The sequence below is a fragment of the Helicoverpa zea genome, chromosome 30, assembly GCF_022581195.2.
Source record: "Helicoverpa zea isolate HzStark_Cry1AcR chromosome 30, ilHelZeax1.1, whole genome shotgun sequence".
NCBI lineage: Eukaryota > Metazoa > Arthropoda > Insecta > Lepidoptera > Noctuidae > Helicoverpa > Helicoverpa zea.
This window is the reverse complement of record NC_061481.1, coordinates 5748353-5767945: the sequence shown is the minus strand read 5'-3', so window position 1 is coordinate 5767945 and position 19593 is coordinate 5748353. Positions and strand designations below refer to the sequence as shown.

At 37.1% G+C, this 19593-nt stretch overlaps 1 protein-coding gene across 2 annotated transcripts; it reads left to right on the top strand.

Moving 5' to 3' along the window:
- Nucleotides 1-261: 261 nt before the first annotated feature.
- On the top strand, nucleotides 262-18621 carry LOC124644562 (adenylyltransferase and sulfurtransferase MOCS3). 2 transcript variants are annotated; one of them, XM_047184010.1, is made up of 11 exons: nucleotides 262-454; nucleotides 1156-1244; nucleotides 6564-6697; nucleotides 7210-7330; nucleotides 8019-8169; nucleotides 9187-9273; nucleotides 9975-10089; nucleotides 10481-10591; nucleotides 11405-11511; nucleotides 14604-14820; nucleotides 17897-18621. In XM_047184010.1, the coding sequence occupies exons 1-11, from the start codon at nucleotides 335-337 to the stop codon at nucleotides 18049-18051; spliced, it is 1407 nt and encodes a 468-aa protein (XP_047039966.1). In that variant the 5' UTR covers nucleotides 262-334; the 3' UTR covers nucleotides 18052-18621. The 2 variants fall into 2 exon arrangements, with proteins under 2 accessions (XP_047039966.1, XP_047039965.1); XM_047184009.1 differs by lacking the exons at nucleotides 14604-14820; nucleotides 17897-18621 and adding an exon at nucleotides 12966-14223.
- The last annotated feature ends 972 nt before the right edge of the window (nucleotides 18622-19593 follow it).

Sequence of the window (19593 nt, the reverse complement as noted above, 5' to 3'; positions counted from 1 at the left end):
TATTTGTGCTTTTTTAAACCGTATTTAATTTATTCGCCTATTATATCTTTTTTTAAAGTGTCTAATATTTTCCTCATACTTTTCTCTAATTAATATTGCATAAATAATTTGATATTAACAAACAAAATCGATTATAGTGTAGTGCCATCTGTTGGTAATTTAAGGTATCTTTTAGATAGTAAATAGTTTCCGGGCCAAATAAAAGGTGGCGACTCTTCGTTTACTTAGCTGTCAAAATGTACGGAGTGTCCTCCCCCTGTTTCCAACCAACAAATCGTTCTACGGTTGTATTTATTTTGTGCTCCGTGAAAAAGATTTTTTTACCCGACCTTTTATGAAAAATCATCAAAAAATGGAGCAGTTGAATGCGTTAGAAAATGAAATCAAAGAGTTGCGCAAAACTTTAATGGAAAAGGAAAGAGATTTTGAGAAACTACGGAAAGAATTGTTTATTGTAAGTTGAAATGTGAAAATTTTCAGTGAAAACGTTTTTAAAGTTGGTAATTTACCGATTTATATATTTTTGATGCCGAAATCCTTAATATATAATAGTATAATTGCAAAGCCATGCCATGCATGATACAACGCGGCATTTATTATTCAAATTAAAGTATTACATATTTACCTATACCTACCTACTTATTGTAATACCGGCACAACATTTGTGCAAACAGGGTTAACTTTACAGGTATTTACGCACTTTATATAAACTTTCTTGTCCATGTTTTAAGATGCCTAGTAATGTAGGCAATCAGATACTTTATACAAGCAATCTGCTGACTCCAAGTAATTTAACAATTTAAGTCCGCCATTGTAGAAAATGTGCTCCGCTCCTAAGACGACCCACTGACCGAAAGTATTAAATAAATAAGTAATAATAATGGCTCCCGAAGCCGATTTCGGCCACAGTAACTGGTCAATGGGTCGTCTGCTGTTTTCATATAAGGAGATCAGCTAGCTGCACATACACTGCACAAGCTTTTGCTCAGACAAGTGCACACACTATTCCCTCTCTCTCACAGTGTGATGGGATGAAAATCCAACACAACTGGAGGATAGGTATCCATCATCTTCATCATATCAGCCAATTGTCATTCATACATCAATAAAGTTAAAAATTTAAAATTAATAAGTGTTGTTATTTTTTTTTTTCAGAATCAGACAGAAATAACTGCAGGTTTACAGAGTAAAGAGACTGAATCTATGGTCAAATGTGGGCAGCTACCCAAATGGGCCATAGAGAGGTAAGTTGTATGACGCTATAAGCTTAGTTCTATCAGTGGTTTAATCTCCCATCATCTTCTTCTTCCGAGCCTTTTTCTCAACTATGTTCGGGTTGGCTTTCAGTCTAACCGGATGAGCACCAGAGTTTTACAAGGTTTAATTTTGTGGAAACTAAAATCGCATTGATAAAAATACTCAGTAAATAATCAGGGCTGGCAGAAGAGATTTTTTAAGAAATAAGTAATGCTGTTGTACTGCATTGATTTATTTTTTGTTGTCTAAGTAGGTCCCATCCACAAGCGGGTGGAACCGCTGGCAGTAAAAATCTACTTAACAAAACCTTTTATTGACGTGATAATGTCTTTAAAATCGTTTTAGTCGGGTGACATGTTCAGAAACTTGTGTCACACCAAAACCTCACGAGCGTGTTAGATTTGATACATAATAGAGCAATTTAATTTATTATTTAATTACTGAACTCTCAAGAATAAGTGTAGAAAGCAAGGAATAAACATAAGGTATAAAAAAATAAATAAAACATTTATGATCAATATCAAATCGAAATGAAAAATCATTTATTCAAACTTGGCTGCAAAACAGCACTTTTAGAACGTCAGGATTTTACAATAGACAGCCCCCAAAACGCCCACCCTTCACCACTTCCTATGTGTTTTTGCTGGGAAGAAGAAGTGGTGGAACAAACTCCCCAGCAACACAATTCTGTCTGTATGGTTATAACCCATTAGAACATAAATCATATATATCATAAAGAAATAATTCCATATGGTACCCAATGTAATACACAGTACAGCATAAATATATCTTAAAGACATGTATAAAGCGATAGATCACTATACATTTTAAACATCAGCACAATAATACATAAAACGACAATTACAATAATCACATCACAGTAAGAAAATATAAATCAGGAAGAATACTTAACTTTCGTGAGTTGTCTACACCTCAACGTCCACCAGAAAAGTGCCATGACTATTTTAAAACATTATTTCGAACAGTCATACTATCCCGCCACAATTGACCAATCACAGACAAGAAAGCTTTATACACAAATAACTAAATTCACAATTGAAATAAACTAATTTAAACACACCAAATCTTATTTAAAACTCATAACGATAATTTTAATATTTATTTTATCATTAAACATGTAAGATTTTAGATATAAAATTTAATGAACATAAAACAATTACATAAAGGTACCCTCGTTTTCATGTGCGTTTACAGAGACATTAAAAATATTCAATATTTGACATTTAAAGTTCGTTTACAAAGATAGTTAAAATCAAGAAATATACAATAATCTAACACGGCCATACTGACCTGTACTTCGCTCTCGAAGTACCTCTTTATAAAATAAATTATTATTGGCAGAGCCACAGGCACAGCCACAGGCACAGCCACAGGCACAGCCACAGGCACAGCCACAGGCACAGCCACAGGCACAGCCACAGGCACAGCCACACATTAGTCGTTAATACAATGATTTTATATATAATCGATTTATTTTTAAGCAACTAACAAAATAAACAACAATCATTACAAAAGTATATAAATGTATATCATTCAGACTCATTATCATCAACGTCTAAATTTATTCTTAGCACTAATAATATTTCGTGAATTACCTAGACCCCTCAAAGTATACCTATCATTAGGAAGAATACAAATTATAGTATATGGACCATATGATTTTGATTGATATACACAGTACATTTTTATTTAGGTTATTTTAGCTAAATATATACAAACTTAAACTACTTATCTTTACAACATACAAAAACTAAAAATAAAATACTATATACAAAATATATATAAACATATACCGTATTTCCAATCTCAAAATTTGTAGTATTTCGCCTACAAGCATCAAAACGATTTTGAAATTTAATGGCCTTCGATTGCAACCGATGTCGTGCTAATTCTCGATCTACCCTTACATCAATACTAGGTTCGGAAACATTAACATCATTAAGGCGAGAGTGAATTGATGGAATGTTGGCATTACAGCCAATAAGTAATCGAATTTGAGTGAAACCTGTTGATTTTTGAACAGTTAAGTCTGAACCTTCCACAAACCGCTTGGCCAGTCTGACAAACGATTACAAGCCGTATTCAACATAAACCACTGTAGACAAAACGTTCGATCCAACCAAATCAAAGCAGACCCTTTAAGGGCCTTACCTGCCTTAGCCACTGTTCTTAAGCTACTCCAGGTGAGATCCTTGGCGACCGTTTCAATGTTGTTGCACCACCTGGTAGCACCGTTGTCGCTTTTTTTTCAGATCAAAGACTGGAAGCGCCACATCATTATTTTGATTTAACGATTGTCTCAGTATCCATCCTGAAACAAGGCCATATGTTAAAAAAAAATCGGTAAAAAAACTTTTAAGTTAAACGGTTTTATCTTATGTGCACTGAAAACTAGAAAATAAAAAAATAGTTACTTACCTGTCAACCTACGTAGGTGGTCCCGGTCATATTAAACTAAAATAAAAACGTGGGGCCCATTAACTATTGCTGTAGTACTTTCTTCTAGAGGTATAATAGGTGTGGATTGCATCGACTTACTATAATCGTAACTGGAGATTTTGACAATCAATAATCAGCCGTAGCGGCTTCACCAGCGAACGCCGAGCTCATGATCTACCAAAGTATAAAGATATGCTTTGCCATAGGTAGGATTTCACAGGGGCCCCACGTTTTTATTTTAGTTTAATATGACCGGGACCACCTACGTAGGTTGACAGGTAAGTAACTATTTTTTTATTTTCTAGTTTTCAGTGCACATAAGATAAAACCGTTTAACTTAAAAGTTTTTTTACCGATTTTTTATTTTCTAGTTTTTAGTATTTAATGAAAATGCGTACCGAATATTCCTCATTCTATCTAATTCATTTAGTGTATCATTATTACACGGTCTCTTACCTGACAATTTATTACAATCTAATTCCTCAATACATAGCCCTTCCAGATACTTTTTTTTTAACAACCCCAAAAATCATCACATGACCTCTCCTGCTGTGGGTCAGCAGCGGTGAGGGAGTGTCAGACTCTTGACTAGAAACCGTTTTGTTCCGTCGTAGGCCTTTTATGTACCAGGGCCGCGGTAACTCTTTCGAACAATCTCGCAGCCCAGGCAGGCCTTGGCCCTGTTGGGCCCCGCTGGAGTTACTGACAGTTTTCTACTTGTGAAGCCCTTTCATTTGATACCCGTATTGGTGGGATTGATAAAAATTGTTATCAGCCATTTGGTAGCGGCGGCCATCTTAGATTTCAATTTTGCATAGTAAAGTAAAACCCATGTTGATGGGATTTATAAAACTTAAGTTATCCGCCATTTTGTAGAGGCCGCCATCTTGGATTTTAATTTTATATAGTACATTGTATTCTACTGGTTGAGAACTTTCATTTGATACCCATATTGATGGGATTGATAAAACCTACGTTATCCGCCATTTTGTAGCGGTCGCCATCTTGGATTTCATTTTTTATAGTAAATTGTATTCTACTTGTTGAGTCCTTTCATTTGATACCCATGTTGATGGGATTTATAAAACCTAAGTTATCCGCCATTTTGTAGAGGCCGCCATCTTGGATTTTAATTTTATATAGTACATTGTATTCTACTGGTTGAGAACTTTCATTTGATACCCATATTGATGGGATTGATAAAACCTACGTTATCCGCCATTTTGTAGCGGCCGCCATCTTGGATTTCAATTTTTTATAGTATATTGTATTCTGCTTGTTGAGCCCTTTCATTTGATACCCATATTGATGGGATTGATAAAATCTACGTTATCCGCCATTTTGTGCCGGCGGCCATATTGGATTTACAATGTTATTGATATTACTATATTGTATTGTCATCGGAATTAAAGGTGTATACAAAATTTGAGATTAATCGGTTGACAGGAAGAGGGTGAAATTTGAATTACTAAATTTGACCCAAGAATGAATAAATAAAACAAACGGGGTAAGCTAAATAAAACCGTTTAAAAATATAATTGAGGCAGGGCTATCCCACTTCTGATGTTAGATTTGATACATAATAGAGCAATTTAATTTATTATTTAATTACTGAACTCTCAAGAATAAGTGTAGAAAGCAAGGAATAAACATAAAGGTATAAAAAAATAAATAAAACATTTTCTATGATCAATATCAAATCGAAATGAAAAATCATTTATTCAAACTTGGCTGCAAAACAGCACTTTTAGAACGTCAGGATTTTACAATAGACAGCCCCCAAAACGCCCACCCTTCACCACTTCCTATGTGTTTTTGCTGGGAAGAAGAAGTGGTGGAACAAACTCCCCAGCAACACAATTCTGTCTGTATGGTTATAACCCATTAGAACATAAATCATATATATCATAAAGAAATAATTCCATATGGTACCCAATGTAATACACAGTACAGCATAAATATATCTTAAAGACATGTATAAAGCGATAGATCACTATACATTTTAAACATCAGCACAATAATTCATAAAACGACAATTACAATAATCACATCACAGTAAGAAAATATAAATCAGGAAGAATACTTAACTTTCGTGAGTTGTCTACACCTCAACGTCCACCAGAAAAGTGCCATGACTATTTTAAAACATTATTTCGAACAGTCATACTATCCCGCCACAATTGACCAATCACAGACAAGTAAGCTTTATACACAAATAACTAAATTCACAATTGAAATAAACTAATTTAAACACACCAAATCTTATTTAAAACTCATAACGATAATTTTAATATTTATTTTATCATTAAACATGTAAGATTTTAGATATAAAATTTAATGAACATAAAACAATTACATAAAGGTACCCTCGTTTTCATGTGCGTTTACAGAGACAGTAAAAATATTCAATATTTGACATTTAAAGTTCGTTTACAAAGATAGTTAAAATCAAGAAATATACAATAATCTAACAAGCGCGATCGCAGGTATAACGAGAGAGAGAGACGGACCGATCTCTTGTCTCATCTCGAGCGCTGCCAGTCATTCCGTGAAACTTGTCACGCGGAATCCTTACGAGCGGAGGCTGACATAGCGTTCGAGTGAGTGGACCGATCTTCCGTCTCTCTCACTCTAGCGGCATACAAACGAAAGGAGATTTTTACACCCGAAATTTATCATCAAAAGTGTGAATAAAACGATAGATGTAATTTAAAATTTGTAAAAGTTTGTTCTTCATTAATTCCTTACTTCCCAAAAACTTATATCACCAATAAGACGTTATCACGTAAACATCTCGATCGTAAACCTACTTTACAAACAACTAATTTTTTTATTGTTGTTCACAGATATAGCCGACAGATTCTACTCCGAGACATAGGGGTGTCAGGTCAGGCTCGCATCTGTCAGGCTAGAGTGCTGATAGTAGGCGCTGGAGGCCTCGGATGCCCAGCGGCGGTATATCTTGCTGCGGCTGGCGTCGGTGAGTACTATCCTCCTGCAAGACATAGGGGTGTCAGGTCAGGCTCGCATTCCTCAGGCTACACTAGTTTTAGCAGACAGAGTTTTAAATTTTTGGAGACATATTATTGCAGGCCTTGTGTTTGCTTCAGATAAATGCCTTAATGTAGAATACATTAACAATATCCAACCCAACTGCCCAGACCCCTTTAGGGTTAAATAATGTTATCATATACGTCAGTAGACTACTATTATTAAGCTGAAGAGTATTTAAGGAGAAAAAATGTTGTGTCAACCCTAAATAAAATTGAGATAAGCATGGTTGGCAAAACAAACACACTTAACACTTATTCTGTGTTAGTGTATACCGACTTAAAGCCATTTGAAAAGTTTTTTTGTCCCTTTCAGTGTTTTGTGAAGATGGATGCTATCTTTTGTCTCTTTTTTGTTGGCATGTTTATTTATTTCTGTATTTCACATGATATGAAATATTCATACAAATTATTTATCTAATTAACTTTAATTTGTCTGCAGGAGAGATTGGCATAATAGACTATGACGTGGTGGAGATCACTAACATACACAGACAGATTCTACACTATGAATATGATGAGAATACCAGTAAGGCTGAGTCAGCTGCCGCTACACTCAGAAGGTATGTAGCCGTTTTATCTATGTTCTATATTCTATACTAATGTTATAAATGCGAAACTAAGTCTAGAACCTGAGAAAGAATATCAGCTACTTTTTACCTGGTTGCGGAAAGTAATTCCCATGGAACCCAAGTGCAACAGGGAGGATCAAATTTTTATATGTAAAAGTTGCTATACCTTAGTAAATATCAATTATTTATTCCTAAAATCGTCTTCCTTGTATTGAAATGTCCTGAATTCAACTTCAGAGTTCAACCAAATCTTATGCTAATCGGTTGCACCTGACCTGAAATTGATCCAAAACTATTTTTTTTATCTTTTCATTAATCACTATACTAAAAAAAAAAAAACAATCGAAAATTTATTTATTCAAACTTGGGCTGCAAGACAGCACTTTTAGAATGTCATTAATTTACATAAGACAGCCCCAAAACGCCCGCCCTTCGCCACTTCCTATGTGTTTTGGCTGGGAAGAAGAAGTGGCGCAACAAACTCCCCAGCAACACATGTCTGTCTGTTAGGTTAGAAGAACCTTAAACATTGTTTGATATATCAATTTGTATTTGTCTACTCTATTTGAGTAGATGCTTAACTAAACTAACGCTGCTCTGGTATTTAAGTATTTAAAAAGTTCCAAATCAAATGCAGAAAAGGCCACAAAATTCTAATTTCGAAATATATCTCTTCCAGCATAAACTCCCGTATAAAAGTAACTTCGTATAACGTACAGCTGGACTCTAAGAACGCCCTGGAAATAGCCAAGCACTATGATGTCATACTGGACTGCACCGACAACGTGCCTACTCGGTACCTGCTCAGCGATCTCAGCTGTCTCACTAAGGTACGTCGAACAAAGTTGTGTAGGCAGTAACATTGCAAGGAATAGCTTTATGCTCCGTAGTTTCTCTCTTTTACCACTATCTCTTACCTATTCTTTCTCTCTTCTATCAGAACTGTTGCATTCTTCTGTCTCTCTCTCCCTGCCTGTCTCTCACTCTCTTCTGTTATGTATAAAGATAAAGATACTTTATTTTGTAAATCATGGTACAAAGCATAGGTGTTATACAAAGTAGTATCAACTCATGTTTTGCCTTATGATGGCGCACAAAATTTCAAATGGTTCTTAAGCTAGCTTAAGATATTAAAATTGACTCTATATAAAAAAAAAAAAAAACAATATTAAAATATGTAAGTAATTAAAGAAAAACGAGATCAAAATAAATACAATCACTAAAGAGAATTTAAAATATGAGTGTGTATCACTCACTTAAAAATTCTTGTATTTATTTATTAAATACCTTTTAAGATTGGTTTTAAACATTGTATCTGGCATTTGTTTTATTGCTTTGGGTACTTTGTTATAGATTTTGGGCGCCAAACAGAAAACACTTTTATTCTTCAAGGTAGTTTTTGAACTTACAATTGAACTTATGCATGCACTGCGTAACTGTGCGAGATACGTGCTGAAAGATATTTCGCAATATGGAAACATAATCCTTACATGTTTTCCAAGTCAAAATAAAAAAAAAACATATAAAATACTAGCTTCTGCCAGCGGTTTCACCCGCATCCCGAGGAAACCTCTGCACGAACCCGGATACAAAGTAGCCTATAAGCCTTCCTCGATAAATGGGCTATCTAACACTGAAAGAATTTTTCAAATCGGACCAGTAGTTCCTGAGATTAGCGCGTTCAAACAAACAAACTCTTCAGCTTGATAATATTAGTATAGATTTTTTTTAAATGGTCATAAGATACGGTCACGAGTTTCTCCATGTTTTAAATAGATTTATTGACGTCATGGTCAAAATTTACATATTTTTGTCACATTTTAGTTTTATATTATTTTGTATTGCAGTTACCGCTAATATCGGGCAGTGCACTCAAGATGGAGGGTCAACTGACGATATACGGGTATAGGAGTGATACACATACTCTGCAGAAGGTGAGAATATCTTTACTTATAGTTTTTAGCTTTTGTTTAGAAGATTGTAGCTTTCTAACAGTGAAATATTTTTTCAAATCAGTAGTTTCCAAGTTTTTAAACAAAAAATGTATTAATTATTCTTTATTTATGATATTAGTATAGACTAGTTACCGCCAGCGCTTTCAGCCGTGTCCCGGAGCCACTTCGTACAAAAGGGTAGGAAGTAGCCAATAGCTTTCGTTGATGAATGGCCTGTCGAACACTGGATTTTTTTTTTAAATCGGTACTCTGTTTCAATCGGTTTTTAAGGTACTTGTGTAGGTTTCATATTACTTAATTTTGAACAGCATGTAAAAGTCACTACTACTTTTTATCCGCATGAGTGAGTAAGTTCCCATGGGACGCGAGTGAAATCGTTGGCAAATTCTGGCTTTCATATTCCTTTGAGCAGTTTCTTTAAACATTTATAGTTATCGGCACGAATCTTGAGCTCTGACCTACATCTGCGCAGAAGTGATTTATTAGCAAAGAACCAATCCCGAGTGACGGCTATGACGCGATGCGCTGCGGGCCAATCACCGCTTTACCCCGCCCCCGCGCCTCACTTCATACCACAAAAGGGACCCAATAAATTACTTCTGCGCAGGTGAAGTTCAGAGCTCAAGATTCGTGCCGATAAATATACCCAACTTTAATAAAAAGAGTCTATCAATTCGCAGGGCAGCACATACAGGGGTCCATGTTACCGCTGCGTGTTTCCCTCGCCCCCCGCGCCTGACGCGGTGGGCTCGTGCTCAGCGCATGGCGTCGCCGGCCCCGTGCCCGGGCTCATAGGTAATGTATTACTGCTGGACCCCCTACACAGGGGTCCATGTTATCGCTAAAAAGTAGTTTCGCAATCATTTCGATAAATGAGCTATAGTTTTCTTAAAATGTAAAACAAAACACACACACTTTTGCTCTTGTAAAGGTAGTCAGTACCAAATTTTATTTAAAACGTCAGTAATTTGACCTAAAAGCGCAACAACGGGACTTACTTACTTTTGTCATCATCATCATCATCATCATCGTCATCTCAGCCATAGGACGTCCACTGCTGAACATAGGCCTCCCCCTTAGATCTCCATTTACTTTTGTCATTTTAAATTATTTAATTTAAAATTGATGGAATTACCTTTTTTCTTTCCAAAGACCCGTCATTATACCGACTATCTGTCACATACAGGTACTCTACAAGCGATGGAAGCTATAAAGTGCATCCTGGACGTGTCACCGCGCAAGCTGCTCGTCGAGAGAATGTTCATATTCGATGCAGAAGACATGACTGCTAAGACTGGTGAGACATTTTGTTGTATACTAGCCGTTTTCCCGCGGTTTCACCCGCGTCCCGTGGTAACTACTGCCCGTACGGGGATAAAATATAGCTTATGTTTTATCCGTTACAACCAAACAAACAAACAAAGTTTTCCTCTTTATAATATTAGTATAGACTAGCTTACGCTGGCGGCTTCGCACGGGATAACAGTATTTCACCACTATGATTATTTAATAAACACAACTAATATTACAGGTCACACCCACACCTATTTCAATAATGTTGCTACTTATTTCTACTGAATTACGTAATCTTAAAAAAATAATCTTACAAACTTTAAGACAAACTTAACAGAGAAAACTAAACTAATATCAAAATTATTTTTTATTGGAAAGTTACTTTTTTCTGGACACGAAATATACTTCTTTGTAAGCAGTCACGTTTGACGGCTGATGAAAGAAGGAACTAAAGAAATTTTAAGGGTTCCGTACCCAAAGGGTAAAACGGAACCCTATTGTTTTCGCTCCTCTGTCCGTCCGTCCGTCTGTCACCAGGCTGTATCTCATGAACCGTGATAGAGAGTTGAAATTTTCACAGATGATGTATTTCTGTTGCCGCTATAACAACAAATGCTGAAAACTAGAATACAATAAATATTTTGGGGGGCTCCCATACAACAAACGTGATTTTAAATAATGGTACGGAACCCTTCGTGCGTGAGTCTGACTCGCACTTGGCCGGTTTTTTTCCTTAATCTTCTCAATTTCAGTAAAAAAGTTATATAGTTAATTCCAAATCGATATATGTCCATAATAAAATAATATGAATTTTCAGTGCAGCTACGTAAGCGTAACTCGATGTGCGCGGCGTGTTCGGACAGTCCCACCATCACGCATCTCGTCGACTACGAGGCCTACTGCAGGGCGCCTGCTAATGATAAGGTAATTTTTATGTTTAACAGCAGAATTAATGCCTTAGGCATTCTCTACCAGACTGGGATTGTTTGAAAGTATTTCGTGTACATAGTGTTCGGAATGGCTTAAGAAGGAACATACTGGGTTTTAGTCAGTGAGAGTCTGACACTCCCTCACGCTGTACATAACACACAGCGGGGAGGGTCATTTGATGATTTACCATTAAAAAAGGCATTCTCTACCAGTCTACCTACGTGTGGTAAATAGAAGTGGTAGGTGCAACTCTGTTTGATTAATTAAGTGTAGTGTAAAAACTATTTTTATATTTTATCAAAAAAATATTACTAAAACTTTGCTATTCCTTTCACATGAACCGTGATTGTAAGACAGTCGAAATTTTCACTGACTGATTTTCAAATAGACAGCTAGCTATATCTGTTACTCGGGGATAGTTTAGCTTTCCAAAAGTGAAAGAATGTTTCAAATCTGTTTAGTGGTTTCGGAGCCTTTACTTATTACTACTTGTATTAATATAATTAAGAAAACATTTCATAGATGAGGGTATTAAAAATGTATGTTATTCTTTGTTCTTGCTTTCTGGTTGAAGAGGTGGTATGTAAGTGAACTATTTAAATTATTATTATTTAATTTTCATAATGCTGCCATTCTTTTTGACTTGAAAGTCTACCAACGAAGACTGATATTAACAACTTTATTTGCATTATATCTATGTATATAAAATTAATGCCAATTTTCGTTTTGTCATGTTTAAGGCTTTGTTCGGACTACTATGTAGATGGTTCATGTGAAGTTTGCACAAAACGAGTGGTTCTTCGTTTATTTACGTAGCGAAGCACGTAATGGGCTGCTATTTCACTTCACCAGCGTCCCGTGGGAGCTACAGCCCGCACCGGGATAAAATATAGCCTATGTTACTCGCAGATAATATAGCTTTCTAATGGTGAAAGAATTAAAATCGGTCCAGTAGTTTTTGAGTTTATCCATCACAACCAAACAAACAAAGAAAGTTTTCCTCTTTATAATATTAGTATAGATTCGTCTCCTAAACATACCGTGCCGTCTATAAGCCACAAGACTTTGTCACTGGTCTTTCAGAAGCAATGTATTTTATCAAAACTGTGTTCAAAGAAAATCAAAACTGCGAATGTTGGAGGTAAGTTTCTTAAAATTATTTGTTGTTTTTCTATTATCTTTATTTCTTTTTTATTGGTTTTATTGAGTTCATTTTGTTTTCGTGACATTCGCGGTATTGACGACATAGTTAATTTTTGTATCTTTATTAAATACATATTATTACTTAACTATGATTTACGACTCAGCCACTACTGAGCACGCTTACGCACACAAACAAAATGTGCATGTGCATTTTCACAAACAAGTCTAGCTCACCCGCTTTCGAGAGACAAAACATCTATACAGTAAAGACTGAACTCTTTCTAAAAGTTTATTTTCTTTCACAGAAAAAACAAGAATTCCGCCTAAAATCAGAAAGAAGAAAACTCGAAAAAGAAAAACGTATGACTGGACAGAGTTATTTTGGATTTCGAACTCAGAAAGATGGAGAGAAGACAGTTTGGATACAAGATGTACTAAAATCCGAGAGAAGATTAAAACCTTCTTGCAAATCCGAATTTTGCACCAAAAGTGTTACCAGACACTGCAATAAACTAACCCCTTCTGATAGACAGAAGATTTTCGAAGACTTCTGGCAGTTCGAATGGCAGGACAAGAAGAAATATGTTCGTTCTTTAATTGACAATGTCCCTGTGAAACGAAGAAGAAGTTCTCACAAAGGAATCGTCTCAAGAAAGGGCGTTTCAAAAATCTACCATTTGATATTGAATGACGAAAAAGTTCAAGTTTGTAGAGTAACCTTTTTGAACACTTTAGGGCTAAAAGAAGCCATGGTACGGTGCTGGCTTGGCACTCGCACGAAGTGTGGTAACCCCAAAAGTCCTATAAAATCACAAAATGTACTCCAATACGTGGATACCCTACCAAAAGTTGGTCCAAAATGTCAGTTCTGCATTTCTGATAACACTAATATCATGTACATAGATTTGAATGTGAAAAATCAATTCCAATTATACAATTTGTATGTGAACGAAATGAAGTCTAAAGGTATTAAACCTGCTTCGAGGAAAACTTTCTCAAAAGTGCTTCTTAAGAAGAATTTGAGGATTTTTAAGCCTAAAAATGAAAGAGATATCTGTGACTTGGTGAAGCAACATAATGTGCAGAGTTTCAGTTTTCAAGCTGAAAAATGTGATGGGTATTATTATGAAATACATAATTTGAATGAACAGTGGCCTTGATGAGAAAAATATTACTAGCGGAGTATTATATAACGCAAAATCTCCTAAGAAAGTAGCGCGCCAACATGCGGGTGTTCGGGGGACGAGGAACGTTACAGTTTTCGCCCTAATACGCTTTCTTTCCTCCTTCTGCGAAGCAGTCATGCTCGAGAAGGAGGAGGCGGAACGACATAGAGTTCGCACCTCTCATCCCGGCCGTCGCGCTGGGCCAGGCAGACACGACAGACGTTAACAAGACCAGGCAGACACCTGTGTCGCGAGACGACTCTTGTTAAGATTTTTTTTTCAAATTATAGTAACTGTAATTTGTTGGATAGTTTTTCAATTGAACAAAACTTGCGATAAATGTTATTAACATATACCTTCCTATGTTAAATGTTGTAATTAAAATAATGTCAATGTTTTTGTGTATTGTTTTATTTTATAGTTTAAAAACACGCTTTATCAATCGTCGTACCCCGGACATAATATAGCCCTTATGACTTGGGACCGTACCATCTACTTTCAAAGAGTGAAAGAATTTTTTAAAATCGGTTTATTAGTTTATATTATATTATGTGTAGGTACCTTGATAAAATATAGCCTAAGCCCCTCAGGAACATTGTAGCTAACTATCAGGGAAAGAATTTTGGAAATTCGACCAGCGTTTCCAAAGATTTTAGCCCCTACATACAAACTTATACCTCTTTATAATATTAGCATAGATGTAGATAGAATAAATACACAGGAAATAATTTAAACCACCAGCCCAGCCCAATCCTAACTCAACCTTTCCTCCCACAGGAACTAGACCTGCACATTCTACCGAAATGCAACAGGATATCAGCGCCAGAAGTGTCCCAACTCCTGAAAGAGAAGGTGGATCCATACATAGTAGACGTGAGAGCGGACGCCGAGTATCAAATGTGCCATATTGTAGGTGCTAATAATTGGCCTATTGAGAGGCTCAATGGAGAGAACTTGGATAGACTGATGAAGGTTGTGGAAGATAAAGAAATTGGTAAGTAAATAAGTAGTATCGAGAACAAAATGACGCGTGGAGATGTCATACGGGAAATTCCCAAATATGCTCAATACTCAATACTGTTATTGCTTTCCACATGTATTATTAGGTGGTAGCGAGCAAAATAAGTGGGTTAGGAGAGAGGAAGCTCTTGTCGGCTATGTTACTTATTATTGTTGACTAAGACTAAAGTATAGGCAAATAAGTTATATTTATATTTAAACACTAGCTTCTGCCCGCGACTTCGTACGCGGATCCTGTCCCTTATGCCAGCGACTACGGGGTCAGCAAAATCAAAGATCTGAATAGTCTGATATTGAATTTTAAGGGCCCGTTGACTTGGAAACAACGGAATACGCATAACCATTAGAAACGTTCCATATATTTAATTTTTGTACTTTAACGGCAAAAGCACAGCAGACTAAACAAAACGCTGAGAACTGAACCGCAATAGACGTGACCATAGGGATAAAAGTGGTGATTCTAATTAGTCCGCATTTAAGTTGTGAGTGGCAAAAATATTAGGTACACGTATTATTACGTAAAAAAACATTAAATAGATGACAAAGTCGTGGTGACTTAGTGGAAGTCGTGGTGGTTTAGTGGGTAGAGAACCAATCTCTCAAGTATGAGCGTGCGGCTTTGATTCCAGGTCTGGCAAGTGCCTGCCAATGCAACTTTTCTAAGTTCTTATGTACTTTCTACGTATATTTTGGATACCAATGACCGTTATTTGGAGGGGATGTTAAACTGTAGGTTCCGGCTGTCATTGAACATTCTTGGCAGTCGTTATGGGTAGTCAGAAGCCAGTAAGTCTTACCAAGGGGTGTTGGGTTGAGCGGGTAACCGGGTTGTGGAGGTCAGATAGGCAGTCGCTCCTTGTAAAACACTGGTACTCAGTTGCATCGTGACTGGAAGTCGACCCTAACATAATTGGGACAAAGGCTCTTGAGATAATAACGACAATAATAATGAGATACAGGCACCGCAGGACATCTGAGGCTGATGACGGGGAGTAGCGACCCCGCGGGGCTATATATACTGAGTTCTCCAGGGAGAGTATACTGTCCCCCATCTCCGGCCGGTCGGAGTGAACCATGACGGGGGTAGGTCTCACGCCTCTGGCTTGGCTTGGCCGTCCAGAGTGGAGTCGCTAGAGCAGGATTAGTAGCCCTGCTCGGAGAGGTGCCTCATGGTAAGCACAGGGAGCGCGTAATCAGCGTTTAAAGTCCACCGAGGTATCCTCACCCTACAGCCGCTCATGTCCCTGTTGCCCTCTTGTTGCTATTCAGTGACTGGTTCCCGGGGGCCCAGTAAGTGAGGTGGCAAGTCTCCACCTGCCATTTTTACATGTACCTAATACATTGTCATCCACTAACATCCCATCACAATAGCCCAAGTACTTTTCCTCCATAGTTAGCAATAGTTTAGCACAGAACCGGGGATTGTCTTTTTTTAACGACGTCCACCGGGGATTGTCCTTGGGTTCATTTCTATAGTGTATAAAGGGATAATCGTCGGTTTTGTGTCACCATTTCATTAAAGTTGTCTCAAAAGGGCTTCAGCGTGTTGGCTTCGGCCCCACGTTTGCCTCCCAAAAATTCGGAACTCTGTAGTCCCGAGGTCTGGAAGAGACATACAAAATAATAATGAGATATAACGAAACAAAGTCGGAGATTGGGGGCTCGTAACGCCACGTCTAGGTATGTAAAATTTGTACTAAGCAGTGACTTAACACAAAATTCAAGCGTGTTGTATCTTCGTTATTATTTGTTTGTGAGAGAGAGAAAAGAAAAATACGTGTCCATTATTTTAGGGTTATCTAAAAGACGGACTAATTACTTTTTTTTGATTCGCCATACCTATTTCATAATATTCATTTCTATACATTTCAAGTGTAGTATTGCTCTTGAAGTTCCACATCAGGTGTTCCAGATCTTCGATGTTTATACGTAAATAGAGAGTGCTTATCAGATTGAACCACTTTTGCTAAAACGTCATATCTTCATATGCTATAGTCTAGCTGGGCCCCTGGAGTTCCACATCAGGTGTTTTAGATCTTCAATTTGTATAAGTCAATAGAAAGTGCTTATCAAATTGAACAACATTTGCTAAAACATCATACCTGTATATGGTACAGAGAAGCTGGGCTCTTGGGGTTCCACATCAGGTGTTCCAGATCTTCAAATTTATTATCTCAGCTGAAAATGCTCATCACATGAAACAATTTTTGCCATGGCACCATTTTTGTATCTCTTATAGTTTTGTTGGTCTGTTGGAGTTCTGCATCAGGTCTTCAAGTTTCGAAGATAAATTATAGCCTATATGTTGACCAGGCTTAATACTGATACAACAAAGAAAAAATCATCGAAATCCGTTCAGTAGTTCGGAAGATTAGCGTGTACAAACAAACAGACATACAGACATACAGACATGCAGACATACAGACATACAGACAGAATTTTTTTTTTGGATTTGTGCTCCATTACTGTTTCTAAACCCCACCCAATTATTATTTTTTTGATATATTCAATGTACAGACACAGTTTTTTTACAGATTTATTATATGTATAGATGTATAGATTATTGGCTATGTTACTTATTATTGTTACTAAGACTAAAGTATAGGCAAATAAGTTATATTTATATTTAAACACTTAATCTACACTGTAAAGTTGAAAACTGTGTGTGAGCGCGTATATGTTGGGGTCAGCTTACAGTCTAACCAGATTCAGCTGAGTACCAGTGTTTTACATGTAGCGACTGCCTATCAGACCTCAACCCAGTTACCCGAGCAACCCAATACGCCTTGGTGAGACTGGTTGGCAGGCTTACTCGTTTCTGATTTCCCGTAACGACTGCCAAAGATGTTAAATGACAGCCGGGACCTACAGTTAAACGTGCCATCCGAAACAGAGTCATTGGTGTCGAAGATAAACTTAGAAAGTACATAAGGAACGCTTAGCGAGGTCGCTTCGTGGATGGGTGACCATCTTGTCATGACGGGCTTTTCGTGTTTTCTAATGTTTTAACACAATTTTAATCCCTACCTAACATGCTTTTTTCTTCACAGTGGTGTTCATCTGCCGCCGAGGCAACGACTCTCAGCTCGCAGCTAAGATGGTGCTAGACATGCTAGCGACAGACGAGCGACACAAAGTGCGCGACGTGATCGGCGGACTGCACGCGTGGGCAAGTGACGTGGATAACACGTTCCCAATCTATTAGCCTTAAGTAACTGGGTAATTGTCATTTTACAAACAGTGCCGACGGCACAACTAAAAATGACGACGGCACAACTAAAAATGAATGCTTATATAAGCAGGAAATTTGTGCCGTTGGCATATGTACTGTTTTAGATATTTCAATCGCATTTTTTAACTGACTTGCAAAAAAAGAGGTTCAAGTAACAGGTTACCATTCGCATGCATTTCATGCTATTATAAGCCGGTGGTATAGGTACGTGGGCACCGGGTGTGTCTTTTCGACATTAAAATCGTGTTTTTTAACCGACTTAAAAAAAGGAGGTTCTCAAATCATGAAAAAGGCTTACACTGACGTATGTTCTGTCTGTGTATTTACATAGTGATGGGTTTATGGGCTTAAAGAAAACTTATATTGAGATTAACACTGATTTTAATTAGGAGTAAGAGACTACATTCAGAATCCCCAAGTACAGGGTTTATTTTTCCTTGGGTAGTCCTTAATAAAGTGACCTGTCTTTTTGTTACAAACTTAGAAAAGTTGTATTGGTACTTGCCTGACCTGGGATCGAACCCGCGCCTTCATACTTTGAGAGAGAGGTTGGTCCTTTACCCACTAGGCCACCACGACTTTACCCTTTGGAATACACGTATAGTCCTTAAAACCAAGATTTTGCATAGGTGCCCGCTTTTTTTTGCAAAAGAGTGTATATAATATTGTCTATTGGGACTGATGAGTCATGTAAATAAAACAACTGGTTACGGCGAGCACTTGTAAATGACTGAAGAATAATTATTTATTAGATTTCATCATATATAATATTTGACATACATAAAGTTCACTGACTATCTATGCTCTACATAACTTCCCTCCTTTTTTATTTTAATCATAATTTATTACCCTTTCTTTTTTACACCAACTTAAAATTACACTGCCCTTATGGGATAAGCTATATAGGTTGTACATTTTCACTTCACCGTAACAAGGTTTTTACTGCGCTTAGTAAACTGAGTCACATTTTTGCGACGTTTTTCACGAACTTGGTCCTTGGGCTCCGTTTGCGTGATGACTGCAACGCATGGAGACTTTTGGGACCGGAGCCATTTGAGCTTGCCTGGTGTGCACAAAGTCAAATCATTCATTTCATTTATGCCTTTACAAGCACTTATGAATGTCAAAAATATAACTAAGTTTGATTCTAGTTGCCCATTCCAAAAGTACCTTCCTATGGAGAAGAACGGGCAAGAAACTCCATGCCGCAACACCTTCTTGTAATCTCTTCCTGCAGCTTTTGTACATGTATAACGCCAATGCTATGACGCCGACGATTAGAACGCCACTAATAGTGAATTCAGTGATGGAAATACTGGTTCCTTCTGACCCGCCAGCAGTTTGCGCCACCACGATTTCTTCCTTTCCGCCGTAATTGCCTATTATAAAAAAAAAAACTTAACAATTTGTCTAGTGTGATTCTTGCAGTGATTTGCTGAAATGTGGTAAGCTAAAGTGAATTAATGTATTTCACTTGTATATTTCTGATGATCTGGATGTATTGCAAATCGTACC

Excerpts from the sequence above, each read along its gene's own strand:
- LOC124644562 (XM_047184009.1), top strand. The coding sequence starts at position 335 with ATGAAAAATCATCAAAAAATGGAGCAGTTGAATGCGTTAGAAAATGAA. Across the intron at positions 7,331-8,018 it reads GCTGCCGCTACACTCAGAAG|CATAAACTCCCGTATAAAAG; the intron begins GTATGTAGCCGT and ends TATCTCTTCCAG. Across the intron at positions 10,592-11,404 it reads AGACATGACTGCTAAGACTG|TGCAGCTACGTAAGCGTAAC; the intron begins GTGAGACATTTT and ends ATGAATTTTCAG.